This window comes from Meriones unguiculatus, chromosome 14 (genome assembly GCF_030254825.1).
Source record: "Meriones unguiculatus strain TT.TT164.6M chromosome 14, Bangor_MerUng_6.1, whole genome shotgun sequence".
In the NCBI taxonomy this organism is placed as follows: domain Eukaryota; kingdom Metazoa; phylum Chordata; class Mammalia; order Rodentia; family Muridae; genus Meriones; species Meriones unguiculatus.
The window spans coordinates 52,837,960-52,852,833 of record NC_083361.1 but is presented as its reverse complement, the minus strand read 5'-3'; the positions used below and the strand labels follow the sequence as shown (position 1 = coordinate 52,852,833).

General features: G+C 46.2%; 1 protein-coding gene across 2 annotated transcripts in view; it reads right to left on the bottom strand.

Moving 5' to 3' along the window:
- Positions 1 to 14,874, bottom strand: part of Trpm1 (transient receptor potential cation channel subfamily M member 1) — a 77,444-nt gene that overhangs the window by 33,234 nt on the left and 29,336 nt on the right. Inside the window, exons 9-15 of one of the 2 annotated variants that reach the window (XM_060367268.1) lie at positions 14,657 to 14,729; positions 13,742 to 13,842; positions 7,468 to 7,638; positions 6,096 to 6,230; positions 5,031 to 5,081; positions 2,337 to 2,477; positions 1,465 to 1,494 (exon numbers count right to left, since the gene is read on the bottom strand). In XM_060367268.1, the coding sequence (XP_060223251.1) occupies positions 1,465 to 1,494; positions 2,337 to 2,477; positions 5,031 to 5,081; positions 6,096 to 6,230; positions 7,468 to 7,638; positions 13,742 to 13,842; positions 14,657 to 14,729 (702 nt within the window). Of the gene's footprint in view, positions 1 to 1,464; positions 1,495 to 2,336; positions 2,478 to 5,030; positions 5,082 to 6,095; positions 6,231 to 7,467; positions 7,639 to 13,741; positions 13,843 to 14,656; positions 14,730 to 14,874 lie in introns of those variants that run through there. The other variant, XM_060367269.1, reaches the window with a different exon arrangement.

Below are 14,874 nucleotides of genomic sequence, written 5' to 3'. Positions count from 1 at the left end.
GTCGCCTTCCAACACAGCAGGACACCAACACTTGTTTGCAAGATGTAGTTGAGCTAGAAACAGTGTGAGCGGCCGGGTGGAAGGTTCTGTGGTACCGCCTAACCTGGAGACTGAGGCAGGAGGTCAGAGAGCGAGTCAACGGCAAATCTGGGCAAGGGAGTAGGGTTCTGCCTCTAAATAAAGGTAAAGAGCTTGCTGTGTAGTGCCGTGTAGAAGGCCAGTTGAGGCCGCATTCGCCCGTAATCTCAGCACTGGGAGGCAGATGCAGAGGTTCCTGGGACTTGATGGCCTAGTCAGTCTAGCCAATCAATGAGGACCAGCTTCAGTGAGAGACTGCAGCTCCAAAATAAGGGTGGAGGGGAGAAAGAGGCGTGGGGAAATATGTGCATTAAAAACAAAAACAAAAAAAAAAACAAAAAACAAAAAACAAACAAACAAACAAAAAACCTCAGGAGATAGGAAAGTGGCCCAGGAGGTTCCTGCTGCCAAGCCTAAGGATCAGAGTTCAATTCCCAGGATCTACATGAGGTAAGGAGAGACCATCTGTAAGTTGTCCTCTGACCTCTATTTGCATGTAATGCACATGTGCATGCACATACACACACACACAAACACACACACAATGTAATTAAAAAGAAAACTCAGTTGCACCTAGAAAGTCTAGTATAAAGTAACTTTTAGGAAAATGAAAATTACCAAGTTCAACTCTGTCAGACAGGAAGCCTGAATGAATTTGTATTCCCAGTGCCTGTCATCAAGGAAATGAAAAATAAACTGAAAACAGGACTGGGAGCATAGGCACATCCAAGGAAGAATGGCGGGAGGACATAGAAGGAGTTGGAGGGAGGGAAGTTAATGAGGGTGGATTTGATCGTCTAAGACATATTATATACATGTATGAAATTCTCAATAAAAGTGAAAAAATTTCAGATGTGATAGCATTAGGCTGGGGAGATGGCTCAGCAGATAAAATGCTTGCCTGTGAAGGGTGAGGAATGAGTTCAGATCTCTAGAACACTCGTAGAAACTGGGCAGCTGTCATATCTGCCTGTAATCCTAGCCCTTGGGAGGCAGTGCCAAGCTGGTTGGATAAACTTGTTGTAATTAGCAAGCTTCAGGTTCATGAGAGATCCTGCCTCAATAAATACAGTGGAGAGCAACTGAGAGAAACATTCGATGACAGCATGCGATGTACACACCCACAAACACAGGAAAACACAGGACAGACACACACACACACACACACACACACACACACACACGAGTACTTTAAATTTTAAAAGGTGTATGAGCTTTTTTATGAGTCAGCCAACTCATCTAAGATTTTGGTGACTTGTACAGAGTACTTATTCATGGAAAACATTGCTGGATTTTTTTTTTCTGGATTTTTGTCTTAATATAAATCTGAAAGCTTTCACAGAGTGACCAAGGTATCAGGAACTGCCACAGACAGGATCTACTTACTTCCATTCCAAGAAGTTTAAGTGCTTTCGGCTGCGTAAAGAAGAAGCAGGAAAAGAAATGTTTACTTCAGATTAACTGACAGTGCTGTGTTGATTAAGTTAAATACTTTGTATCACTATTAATTACCGACAATATCCAAGTGGGGAAATGCTTTCGTATGCAAACTGCTTTTGTCAGCAAAAGTCAGTTGGGAAAGACTCACGGACACACACCACTTCTTGTAAGTAGAACCAAACAAATTTGGCCTTACACATTGTGGAATGGGAGTGACGAAGGCTCCCCACCAACCTGAAGTCTACATGACAGGGGTTCTGACAGGCTGGAGCAAGAGGCAGTGTGACAGCGTCGGGAATTAACTTTGACTTTGGTGGAGGAATAGGATCTAGTGTGGTGGGGTGGGGGTGACTTGCCACAGCTGTCTCTCTTGGATGCCCTTAGATGTGTGGTGAGTTTGGCTATGATTGTTTGGCCAGCAGGGAGCCCCGGGCTTTTGGCAGGGGGTGACAGATGCTTTTCCGCGCCCCTTGTTTTGGAAGATGACAGCAGCTCCGGCGCTTGGCGGGAGGATGGGTTGAGAGAACAGAGACGTGGGGAGAAGGAAGGCTACTGTGGGAAAGGAGGGTTAGGGCAGACATGTTTGACAGCTTGCACTGCCTGGCCCAGTCTTAAGAGGTGAGTCTTAAGAGTCTTAAGAGGTGCACATTTAGTGGGAAGGCCCTGCACTGGGGGCCAGGGCAGAGGCAGGGTGGTGTACTCTGGGACAGGGGGGTTGAGGAGCTGCGTTCTGCACAGGTGGATGTAGGGGAAAGCACATGAAGGAACCGCATGCTACTCTGGGAAACACAGGACACCGCGTGTCTGCTGAGCTCTACCCTCTTAGGGCCAAACAAGTTGTTGTAGAGAGTCCGGAAGCCTTTCCGAGTGTAGTTGCAGCGGTAGGCACCTCCCATGAGGTACTCCAGGACCAGCCCTATGTCAATGAGGCTGATGTGGTAATCAGGAGGAAGGTTGCTCTGTAAGAAAGGAGGTTCGCAGTGAGGACATCATCCCACAAGTCAGGCACATGTCATCATCCCAGTGGCAACTGGCTGTCACTATAACAACAGTATTCAGTCTGTTACTATGTGATGCACAGGAATGACAGGTTAAACCACATTCAAGAAATTGGCTTAAGCTCTTCCATGAAAAAGAAAGAGTTGGACATCCAGCAACTATAACGTCTCTGGCACACCCATGGCCAGACAGAGTGGTTTGTAGCTGGTATATGGAGGTGGGGGGAACAGGGTGGACTATCAGCAGATTTATTTGGATGACACACACACAACTCTGATTGCCCCTTGCAGAGGAGGGGTAGCCTCTGAGAGGGGCCATTTCCTGCAGGAAGTAGTGGGAACCTGTAGGAGGTCAGAATATTTCTGAGGGTGGAGCTTTTCTGGATTAAATGGTACTTAGTGAATCTGAGAGACACTGGCTCTTCATTGAAGACACTAGACGTTACCAAAAGGACTGAACATTATCAATGTAGGTATGCTGCACTGAGCTACATTCTGGCCCAAGGATTTCTTATTGGTGACAAGGAGATGCAAGCCTGCGCTAAGGAGCTGGATGCTGGAGGAGAGGGACAGAGCTGTGGAGAGCTCAGTGCAGCATTGTGACACTCACAGAAGGAATGTCTGGCAATGGCAAGGTGGGTTGTTTAGGGTGAGTAAGGGCTTTCAGGAGATGGTGACATAGCAATGAAACAGGGATGATGGGATAAAAGGAGGAAGGCTGAGTGCTGTGGATGTGAGGAGCTGTGTCCCAGACAGAATACAGCCTCCTAGGGCTCCCCATGTTCAGGTGAGTTAGTACAGAGGGTGGCAGAATGTGGGGGGAGGGAGTAGGGGTCGTGGGCATGGGCCAAGGTCACTGGGAATTTATGTGTATTGGAACAAGCTTGAACTTCAGATTATGGCTATGGGACAATTTGGGGGTGGTGTTTATGAACAGGGAGTCCAGTGGCGGGAGAGAGGCAATTACTCAAGTCATTTAGCTGAGAAATGGTTGGGCTTGAACTTGGGTAGCGTCCACTCTGGAAGTTTGCGCTTCCTAATCTGTCTTCCACCTGGATTGTGAGGGCGGAAGCAGAGTTCTTGTGTGTGGAACAAGGCTCTGCGCCAGAGGCCTCTGAGGTCCCTCAGTTTCCAGGTCCACTGATTCTGTTCTGCTCTGTAGAAATCATATTCTCATATTCTTAGATCTGAATATTGATTCAAAGCACGACCAAGAGCCCCACTCTCTCATTCTACAGGGATGGATTTTCTGTCTTTAACTTGTGATGACAGGACACAAGAGGAGCCACAGTAAAACAATGTGAGGAAATTCCCACAGGAACACAGGCTATCCATAATGGGGAGACCTGGAGAGTGAGGAGAACAGCTCTCCTTGGAAACAAAGGAATTGCAAAGGCTGGGAACCTCTGATGAAATCCACAGGACACACAGACTTCCTGGGGAACCTCCTGTTACCACTTCTGGGGTCACCTGCTACACTACGATCAAGCAGTTATCAATGTGACACAGCTTATTCTACCTCCCCTCTACTTTAAGTTTTATTTTTTTTGGTCTGTATGTGTGTTTGATTGGCGTGCACGCATGTGTGTCTCTATGTTTGTGTGTGTGGGACATATGCCTGTATGTGTCCGCATGTGCGTAGAGACCTGAGGTTGATGTCTGGTGTCTTCTTGAACTTCTCTCTACCGTATATATTGAATTAGAGACTCCAAAAAGCCTGGAACTTGCCAGCTTATTTCAGAGATTCTGTCTTTACCTCTGCCAGGCTAGGGTTACAGAGGGGATGGGCATCATGTCCATCCAGGTTAGATTTGTAACAATTATACATATAATTTGTGTGTTTGCGTGCAGGCATGCATGTGCCACAGTACACCTCCTGAGGTCAGAGGGAAATCGGTAGGAATCAGTTCTCTCCTTCTACCTTACAAGTCCCAGAAAAAAAACTCAGGTCGCACCTTTACCTGCTAAGCCACCTCATGGGACTTCACCTAGTGTTTACTTAATTCTAGAAACCCAAACTCCAGTTCTCATCCCTTCAACCACTTTACAGCCATCTTTCTAGCCCTTTATTATTCTCTTTTTAAAGTTACAAATAAACTCTCGGTAGGAGCAGAGGAAGGCATTATTTCCTATGTCACAAATAAGAAGGTGGTATATATTAGAAACAGAAAATTGTTTTTGAGATTATTTTAGTGATGGATGTTGGTTCACAAGTCGATGCATTAGCCCACTCCCAGGTTGCTTAGGCACCTGTGATGTCATTATTGGCTGACATCCACAGGGGCCTGGGGTAAAGGGACCCCTGCCTCTTACTTTGCTCTCTTGCTCTCTCCCCGTCCTCTGTTGGCATGCTCCCTCCCTTCCCCAACCATCTCTCTCTCTCTCCTTCCTTCTCTCTCTGCATCTCCATCCAATAAACTCTTTCACATTATATCTGTTGTATATGCATGGCATTATTTTTAAATACTAACAACAGATGCTAGCAAGGGGTTGTAAAAGGGCAAATGGACTCACCTTCTTTACATCCCTCACCAGCAGATGAAGGGTGTTTGGTGGGCCCAGTCTCTGAAAGGGAAGCCGTCAGCCACAGTGAGTATGGTTGGCTCTTCAACTCTTGAGCCAAATTCTGCCCCACTGAAGTGTCTGTAGTGAACCATTGACTCATTTCTTTTATAAGATAACTGGCCGTGGTCACCACATTCAAATGTGTGTGGAAACCTTGAATAATTTTAGTGCATGTTTTATGACCACTTATGCCACTGAAAAAAGTCTTCAAATGGAGAAGTTATAAATTTTCAAAACTTGAATTGTACTAGTGTAGGCAAAGCAAATTTCATTCAAACACTCCCTGTTCTGACACGGCACAACTCCCGACTGTTAAGACTTGTTTTCACTGTAGCCCACAGAGACATGAGGGTCCCAAGCAACAACTGAATAGCAACCCTGGAGACTGTTCAGTATGCTGACTCCTTAGGACACAAGGTCCTCCTGCTTCATGAGCCCTGGATGGAAATGCAGAGTTATAATAGTTCATCTGCTCATTTTTAGGCTTTTTTTTTTTTTTCTGTTGCACAATCAACACATGGGCCTTCATGAGGAACTGAATCTGAATCATTTCCCCAGGCTAGTGATCTACAGTCTCGTCCTCCTCCTCCACAGGAGCCGAAGCTCCTGGTAAACCCTGAACCCCAGGGAAATGCTTGATGCTACAGTGTTCTGTGTTGCTAAGTCATGGTGTTCAGTGGGCTGGGACCATCACGTACATTTTCATCTCAGGACACTTTCACCTCAGAGATAGCTAGCTGTATGAAGATGTGAGTATATTGTACAGCAACGATCATCTGTCTGCTCCAGCTGGAGTGGTTGGCTGGCTGGCATGCCATAGTTGCTAAGAATATCAGTGCAGACTAGCCAGGAGCAAGTGAGAAGTAGCTGCCTCCCTCTACATCCGGGCCTTCCCCATTGAGTCTATACTCTGCTGAGTGCTTTTTGCTTTCTTTGTTCTTTTTTGTATATGTGTCAATGATAAGGGTACTCTTGGTGCTAGCTCGCCTCCGCCCTTCCTCATGGGGTGCTCACAGTATTGTAAAGCTCCTCCAGCCTCGGGATGGTAAGAAAGTGTTGCATGTTCACTCCATTTTCAATCAGAAGCTTCACAAAGTCAACCCGATCTAAGACGAGAGCATCCAGCATGGCTTGCTCCAGGGCATTCACCTGCGCGAAATCCAGAAGAGAGACCATGAGTTGCCTCTCCAGAGACTCCAGGCAGGAGACCTTGGGACACATCATGGAAAGTTCTGGAGTGTTCTGAGCTGTATTCTCTGAAGGTTCTGTCTTGCTTTTGTTAACCTGGTGCTGGGAGTTGGGCCTATAGCCTCACATATGTCAAGAGCTGTACTTGGGGCCTGCACTCTGGCCTATGGTTCCCAGCGTGGTTTCCTTTGAATAAACATGCCTTAACCTTCTTTCCTCTCCCCTTGGTCTGCCCCACACATGTTCTGTCAAAGTTTGTAAGGGATTTTATCTTTTAAAAAATGAGTCGAAGAGGGCTGGAGAGTTGGCTTAGAAGTCAAGAGCAGTTATTAGTCTTGAAGAGGACCCAGGTTCAAGTCACTTACATGGCAGTTCACATTCTGTCTGTTAACTCCAGTCCCAGGGCATCCAATGCCTCCTCTGACCACTGTAGGCACCAGGCATGGTACATGGTACACATACAAACATACAGCCAAAACTCATACATGTAAAAATAATAAAAATAAATCTTAAAAAAAATTAATGAGTTGAAGGCAAGCATCCAAAGCTGCCCCATTTAGTTTTTCTGTGTTGTTTCCTTGACTGGGGAACATCTTTTGGCAGTGGCATGGCTGTGTGGGCATGTCACAGGCCAATAGAGTGCCGTGTGGGTGAGTAACCACAAATTCCTACTTATGGAACAAATGAACCACTCCAGAAGGAAGTTCCTGTCATCTTATTCAGTAGTAGCTCTCTCTGCTTGGCAGGCATGCAGACACTTGGTGCAGGAAAATATGGAAAACAAACTACATTTCATGCAACAAAACCCCTTTGAAGATAAATCTAGTGGTACTGTGGAGAGAGGTGAGGAGTAGGTAGCAGCAGCTACCCAGCTTGGGAGGCCAGAGTCATCCGTACATGATACTACCAGGTTTTCCTGCTGCTGAATCACAGGCAGTCAGGGCCTCTGCAGTGACAAGCCTATGCCATAGTGACAAGTACTCCTATTTATGACACGGTTTTGACAGCTGATGGCCACATTGTAGTGAACACACTATATTGCCACTGAAACATTGACATTAACCTCCATTGGCATTAGTCCTTCATCCTGGTGGGGATGAAGCAAAGGTAACAGGGTGTCCCTTTCCTGGAGAACCAGGACAATGCCAACTCTGGTCTCTGCAATCTCAAGACACATGATCAAGGACTCTCCACACACCCAGTTCAGCAGCTCGATCTTCCTGGGGTCAGTTTCTTCCTCCACTTCTTCTTTCACTTTGCCTTTCTTCTTCCCTTTTCCTTTCCCTCTTCCCTTGGTGGTGGCAGTGGGTGGCTTCTTCTCCTTCTCTATGACTTTGGTGTCCACAGGAGGGGCCAGGCTTCCCAGTGGCTGCAATCCACAATGAACAGTATTGAAAAAAGATAGCAAGACTGCCCTGTATTCTAAAACAAGCATAGTGACGCCCTGAACACGTACCCACATGCTCACATGCTCACACGTACACACATACACACACATGCTCACACATACACACTCAGCACAGACTCACATATTCACACACATGAACAGTACATACACATGTGTACATTGTAAGGCACACATGTTCAAATTCATACTCCTGCAAATAATGCCTCCATGTGTACATGGTAAAGGAGCATACACCCATGGATAAAGCTACAGACATGCACATGACATGCACATGCATACATCTAAGGCACACATGCACCAGCACACACAGACATACATACATGTATATACACTGTGGCCTGGCTGTCTAATGAATATTTTGATACTTTGAACTACTGATCCTCATGGGTACAAAGACTTCACTTGGCCTGATGCAGTGGCTGTGTGTATTTGGAGCGGATAACGCATTGATTGATGGGTGTATTTTAGGGAAAGGATGCTGAGAGGCAAATTACAAGGTACTAAAGGTGTGCTGGTAGTCTTCTGGTGATGGGAGAGTGTTACTGTGAGTGGGTCGGAGGCAGCAGGCACTGGTCAGCAAGTTACTGGCCAGGAAGAAATGTGATCTGGAGAGTATCATGGCCAAAGCAGCTCTAAACGGTGCCATGGACCTGCACAATGTGGTGATGGATAGAGGCTTCGGGAGTACATACAGCATGAGAATGGGGGGAGGCTTCAAGGGTTCATGCAGTGGTGATGGACTGAAGGTCTCAAGGGCAGAGAGTACTCACGCAGTAGAGCAGGAGGGAGAAAAAAGTGGGCCTGAAGTCCGGTAAGTGTGGAACAGGGCTATGTCATGATAACACAACCAGTGTTAGAACCGAACCATTGCCCCTCTGCTGCTGTGCTCTCCTCACTGCCTTTCCCCATCATGCTCTGCTGGTAGATTATTGGTAGATGCAGTCTCTCCTCTTCCCTCTTTCTACTTGCTTTGCTGCATCTTTCTGTCTGTCCATTTCTCTGACTTTGGTCACTGGTGACATTGCTGGTACCCAGGTCCTGGGCATCAGCCAGCCCTTCATATCAGGCCCTTAGGTCAAAAAATTCAACAGCTACTTCCTCCCTTAGGCTTCTCTGCCAGCTTCGTGGGCACTGCAAGCTCCAGCCTCTTTCTGTGTGGCCAGCACTCTCAATGTCAAGGCTCTTCTAGGATCTGCCCTTAGCCCTCTTTGCTTTCATTTTGTTCTCTCCCTCAGCAGTCTCACTGATGCTTACACTGCTATGTATTTATGAATAATCTTCCCTGTCCAGCTTCAGCCTACTCTCCTCCCTAGAGTTCCTTTGTGGACTTGGTTCCTATGGTGAGTGCCATATGCATGTCTCATAGACTCTCTACTTCTGTATTAGTCAGCTTTATTCTGTTACAATGAAATAACAGAAGCTTGACACAATATATATAGCTTACAGTTTTGGAGGCTGAGACTCCAAAATAGCACAGGGCCAGTTCTGCCCAGGCCCTCCTTGTAGCATCATGAACGTGGGGAAAGGTACTGCAGTGGGAGCAGTTATGGTCTGCAGACATCACCTGGTGGGAAAGGAAACCAGAGAAGGGAGAGAAGGGGCGTCCTTGCTCCTTTTATTTATCACAACCTCTCCCATGGGAGCTAGCCATGGTCCAAAGAATGACTGCAATCCCTTCCGAAGACAGTGTCCCTCGTGCCCTAAGTATCTTCTACCAGACCCCACCTCTTAAAGCTTCCTCCATCTCAACACTATTGCTCTGGACACAAAGCCTCTAATAGGTGAACCTCCAGGGACACACCAGAGCCATCAGGATGCCTGCTGTTAAAAGAAGCCAGCAAACAAAAGAGAAAGTAAAAAATGTTGCTGAGAAACTGGAGTGCACCCAGGAGACCTCTCCTCCAAGCCAGTCCTTTCCAGCATCCCTCATCTCCACGAAGTGGCACCCATCCCTAAATGTGGTCACGTTTCATGCCCCAAACTGCTTAATTCTACCCCATTTCGTTTTCTCTTCTCTCTCCACTCTAGGTCCAGATGCTCTTTCTCATCTGAGTCACTTCAACAGCCCATTAGAGGGTCCTGCTCAGCTGCCATGATGGTGGTATCCTCCTAGTGCTCTGACAAGATAGTCCAAAGGAACCTAAAAAGATGACGAAAGTGTGTAATGCCACCTGCAGACACCTACACACAGAAAAAGAGGGAGAGGGAGAGAGGGAGAGGGAGAGAGACTATAATAGTGATAATGATGCCGTCAAAAGAGTAAAGGCAGCCTATAGCACAGCGGTTCTCAACCTTCCTAATGCTGGGTCCCTTTAATACAGCTCCTCATGTTGTGGTGACCCCCAACCATAAAATTATTTTGTTACCACTTCCTAACTGTAATTTTGCTACTGTTATGAATCATAATGTAAATATCTGATATGCAGGATATCTGATAGGTGACTCCTCCCCCCCCAAAAAAAATCATGCCCCACACATTGAGAACCGCTGTTCTAAAGTGAAGAAATATATTGCAAATCAAAAATACAAAAGAAGAGGTTAATGTTCAGGATGTATAGAGAACTCCTAAAACTCAACAAAAATCCAGTTCAAAAATAAGCAAAGGACTTGAATAGCTATTTCTCCAGAGAATTTCACAAGTGGATGGCACAGGTGCTCACCCCCGGGGATTACAAAGGAAACAAATAAAAATCAGCTAAGATACCATCTCAACCCACTAGGGTGGCTATAATGGGAAAAAAAAACAATAGAAAATAACATATGTTTCTGAGAAAATAGAAAAATAAGAATGCTTGCATTTTGGGTGCAAATATAAAATTATGACAGTGTCTTGAAAAAGATTTTAGTGACTCCCAAAAACTGGAGTTATTGTATAATTAAGTGAATTATAACAGAAGCCCAATTCTGGTATATTCCTAAAGGAATTTGAGGCAAGACTCATATGGATACCTGCACACCCACATCCATAGCAGTGCTACTCATGATAGCTAGCATTCACTGATGGATGGATGGATAAGCCGTGTGAACACACACAAAATAGGACTCTCTTCCCTTCCTTCCTTCCTTCCTTCCTTCCTTCCTTCCTTCCTTCCTTCCTTCCCTCCCTCCCTCCCTCCCTCCCTCCCTCTCTCTCTCTCTATCTCTCAAGACAGTGTCTTACTATGTATCCCTGCTCATTTGGAACTCAGACTGATCTCAAACTCACAATGTTCCACCTGCTTCTGCCTCCCAACTGCTGGGATTAAAGGTGTGCACCACCACACTAGATTTAAAGTGAAACTTTTTTTTTTCAGCCTTAAAAAGAACATCCAGGTATGGTGGCACACACCTTTAGTATCAGCACTTGAGAGACAAAGACAGGTGAATTTCTGTGTTAGGCCAACCTGGTCCACAGCACAAGTTCTAGAACAGCCAGAGATACACAGATAAACCCTATCTTAAAACAAAACCAAGAAGATGAGAAAAAAAGAGAGAAAGAAAGGAAGGAAGGAGGGAGGAAGGGAGGGAGGGAGAGAGGGAGGGAGGGAGGGAGGGAGGAAAGGAAGGAAGGAAGGAAGGAAGGAAGGAAGGAAGGAAGGAAGGAAGGAAAAGGGGAGGGGAGGGGAGGGAAGGGAAGGGAATTCTGACACATGTTGATTCATACACAGAGTGGCAGAGCCTTGAGGATACTGTGCTAAGTGGAAGAAGCCAGTCACCCAAGGACAAACACCATGCTTCCACTAGTGAGAGTCCCTGAGCCAGAACTGTCCAGCTAAGCCACCCCCAAGTTCCTGACCCTCAGAAATGGAGCAGGATAACAAATACTCACTGTTGCTTTAAAATAAAAAAGTCTTTCTGCTCATCCTGGCCAGCTTTCATCCTTCTCCGGAGTCACGTCTTCCAACCATAATGCTCCCATTTTCCTTTCCTTGTTTTGCCCATTTCTTTTTTTGAGTCAATCATTTCCAGTTGCCTGTCCCTCTGTATGGAAGGCACTCACTCCTCATGGCCCACCAGCCTGCATCTATCTATCATTATCCAGACTCAGTGTCCACCCATTTTTTTCAGCAATGCCTTTCTTGGTATTCCATTACAAATTAGCATTCTATCTTCTCTCTCATGCATGTGCATCTACCGTAGCCTCCTACAATTTGGAATCCAATAATTACCTGGTATTCTGTTCCACACCAGCCTCCTTCTTCCTTCCATCTCCCCACCTTCACATCTGCCCCAGTGAAGACTTTGTTAAAGGTTTTCGTGAGTCTGTTCTATTCACGTCTCTGTCCCCAGCACATGAAACAAGGGCCCCAGACACAAGAAGCAACTGTCAGCCAACATTTTATAAATTAGTGAGTAAAAATATGCAGTTTTGAAAACATGTTGAGCAAGGGAGAGCAGCAGCTTGCCTCTCTGCTGCGGCTTCTGGATTGCTGTTGCAGGAAGTAGAGATGGCACCAGAGGTGTGGCTGGTATAGGAAGAGAGCTTCTAGTTGCTTTCCAAGAGCGCTGTGCGTAATGTCGAAAGATGAGCCTGTAGCCCAGGCTGGCAGAGCCTACACTCTTAAAGGGGAGCTTCAGTGGCTGTCCAGGAAAGGGCAGCTGATGGATGGATGAGGGGTGTGTGTATACATGACAGAACCTATAGGGGTTTGCATGTCAGACCCATAGGGGTTTCTACACATGGGTTAATAGTGGTGCGATGAGTCTATTTCTGGGCTGGGGGATGTACAGAGCAGGCACAAGGCAGGTGATAGTCATCTGTGCTGTGCAGGTGAGATCACACCCAACACAGGACATTACACTGTAGGTACCACACCCTTGAAAGGATGTGGGTTGGCATGGACTACATCCACAAAGAGGAAAGTGTGCCTCAAACTTCAAATACGGGCTGAGCAGTTATCGCTGGAATTAGTGTCTCTGTTTTTTTTTAGAGCAAAGAAGTTGCATTGTTTGAAGGAGTGACTGAAGGGCACCTGAGTCACTGATCACACATGCCAAGTGTGTGTGTCATTGTGTGCTCATGTGTGTGCATATATACACAACTTGCCCTACATCACAACACACACAATCTTTTGACCACACACATTCAGCGTCTCTCTTTGATATACATTGTCACAGTTACAAACATAAAAAATCCCTTAATCAAACACACACACACACACACACACACACACACACACACATACACACACACACACACCTGCCAGTCCCATACACACCACCCATGCATGTCCACATGTATTACTCACTCACACATCATACCACAAACATGTAGTATAGCATATACATACAGACATTATTCCACAGATGTGATATGCACCTAAGTTACACATGTCCATTCCTTCACATTCACACATGCACATATATACATGGTATAACCCCATAGACACCACACATGCTAAACTACATCATTATATCACAGCCCGTATATCACAAGACACATATTCAACATACATGCTGTGCACAGATTTGCTCCATACAATACATTAAACCACACCATAGATATTAGACCAGAGACACCACATAAAACACATGTACATCACACATGGAGTTCCTCAGGCCCCCCAAAGTTTAAAGAAACACAGTCTGCAAACTCAAGGCCCTAGAAGGAAATGCTGCAGTTAACTTTAATGGTCTATTTTCTTCTTTCAAAGAATGAGAACCCTCTTTTACCAACAATGATGAAAGGTTTGGTGGTTAGTTTCCTCAGGAAGACCAGCTTAGTGCAGAGTCTGTGCTCAGAGCCTTTGTTTCTTTGGTTTCTTTGAAGTTAAACAGAAACATATTCCAGTAATCTCATGGATTACCCAGATCAGAACCCTTAGCTCATCTCCTGAGATCCATGTTATGAGCAAGGGCACACTAACACAGCACCGTGCCAAGTTACGATAAAAATCCTAAACAGAAAACAGTTTCACCAGGCATAGTGGCAAATGCCTTTAACCTCAGCCCTTGAGAGGTGAAGGCAGGAGGATCAGGAGTTCAAGACCAATCTTGCCTACACAGGTGCCTTCTTGGCCAGACCATATGAGACACTTTCTCCAGAAATCAAAAAACAAATACGACAACAGAAAAATAGTTTCACCGGCCAGTGTGGGCCAAAGACGAAGATCTGGCTTCGTGCTATGTCAACTCGGTTCCAAGCCAGTGCCAAGCTCAGCTGATCTGGAGCGGACGCGTTGGTTCCTGGGAAAGGAAGGAGTGTTCCTCATTCGTGTCTGGACCACCTGAGTCTGTCAGGTTCTGCGTTAGAAAACTTGGCTCTTCTACTGGGAGCTGATTTGCATCTAAGCACCTATCATTTCCTTCTTTCTTGACCCAAAATGACCACCAAAGCTAAGAACGCTGCTTTGGTTTTTTTGTTTTTTGGGTTTTTTTTTAGGTTTCCTGTGAGTAAGCCAGGGGCAACTTCATCCCTAGCCAACTGGGCCTGGTTTCCTGGAAGGGATGGAGGAGGAGCCAAGTAATTCATGGCCCTCATCTGAAAAGGAGAGAAATCTGAAATCTGACACCTGCCAGGACCAGCCAAAGACCATAAGCCAGGGCAGCCCAGAGCAACAGACAGCAGACAGTCAGTGGTGAACTTCCCCTTGTCCTTGTCCATTTGGACCCAGGCTAGTGAGAGACAGGGAAGAAATACGCTTCCCACAAGGGACCCCCCACCCCGGGCATCCCACATCCCGAGCTCCTGACAGCAGCCTGTTCTTAGAGAAGGGATGCAATGTTCAGACTCACTGGGACAACTCTGAATGGGCATGGCTCTGATAGCTCAGTAACATCCACAGGCATCCCTCAACCCCTACCCCACAAAAGCCCTCTCAGACTCTGGTCATTCCAGCATTTCATGCTGAGGTCACCCCAGGCAACCTGGCTGGCCCAGGGTTCTTTTACTAAAAGTCCTCCAGTAGGAGGGCAAGAGTAGGAGCTCCCACTGCTGGTAAAGCCCTTGCCAGGCAGCTCCGAAGAGAGGAAGATCAGACTCCATTTCCCAGAAGCTTACCTTTCAGCAGGGCAGTTAAAATCGCCATCTCAACATCTTGCTGACCCTCAGAACCCATCCGAAACACAGTGACCTGGAAACAGGCGAATGGGGAAAAGACAGAGTCAAGGCAACATTGAAAAAAAGAGGAGGAACTGAGCTGTTTTTAAAGAACTGAATACAGAGACTGATGCAGTGAACCAAAATCAAGAGGTTCACAGGCTTCCATGTTGTTCTTG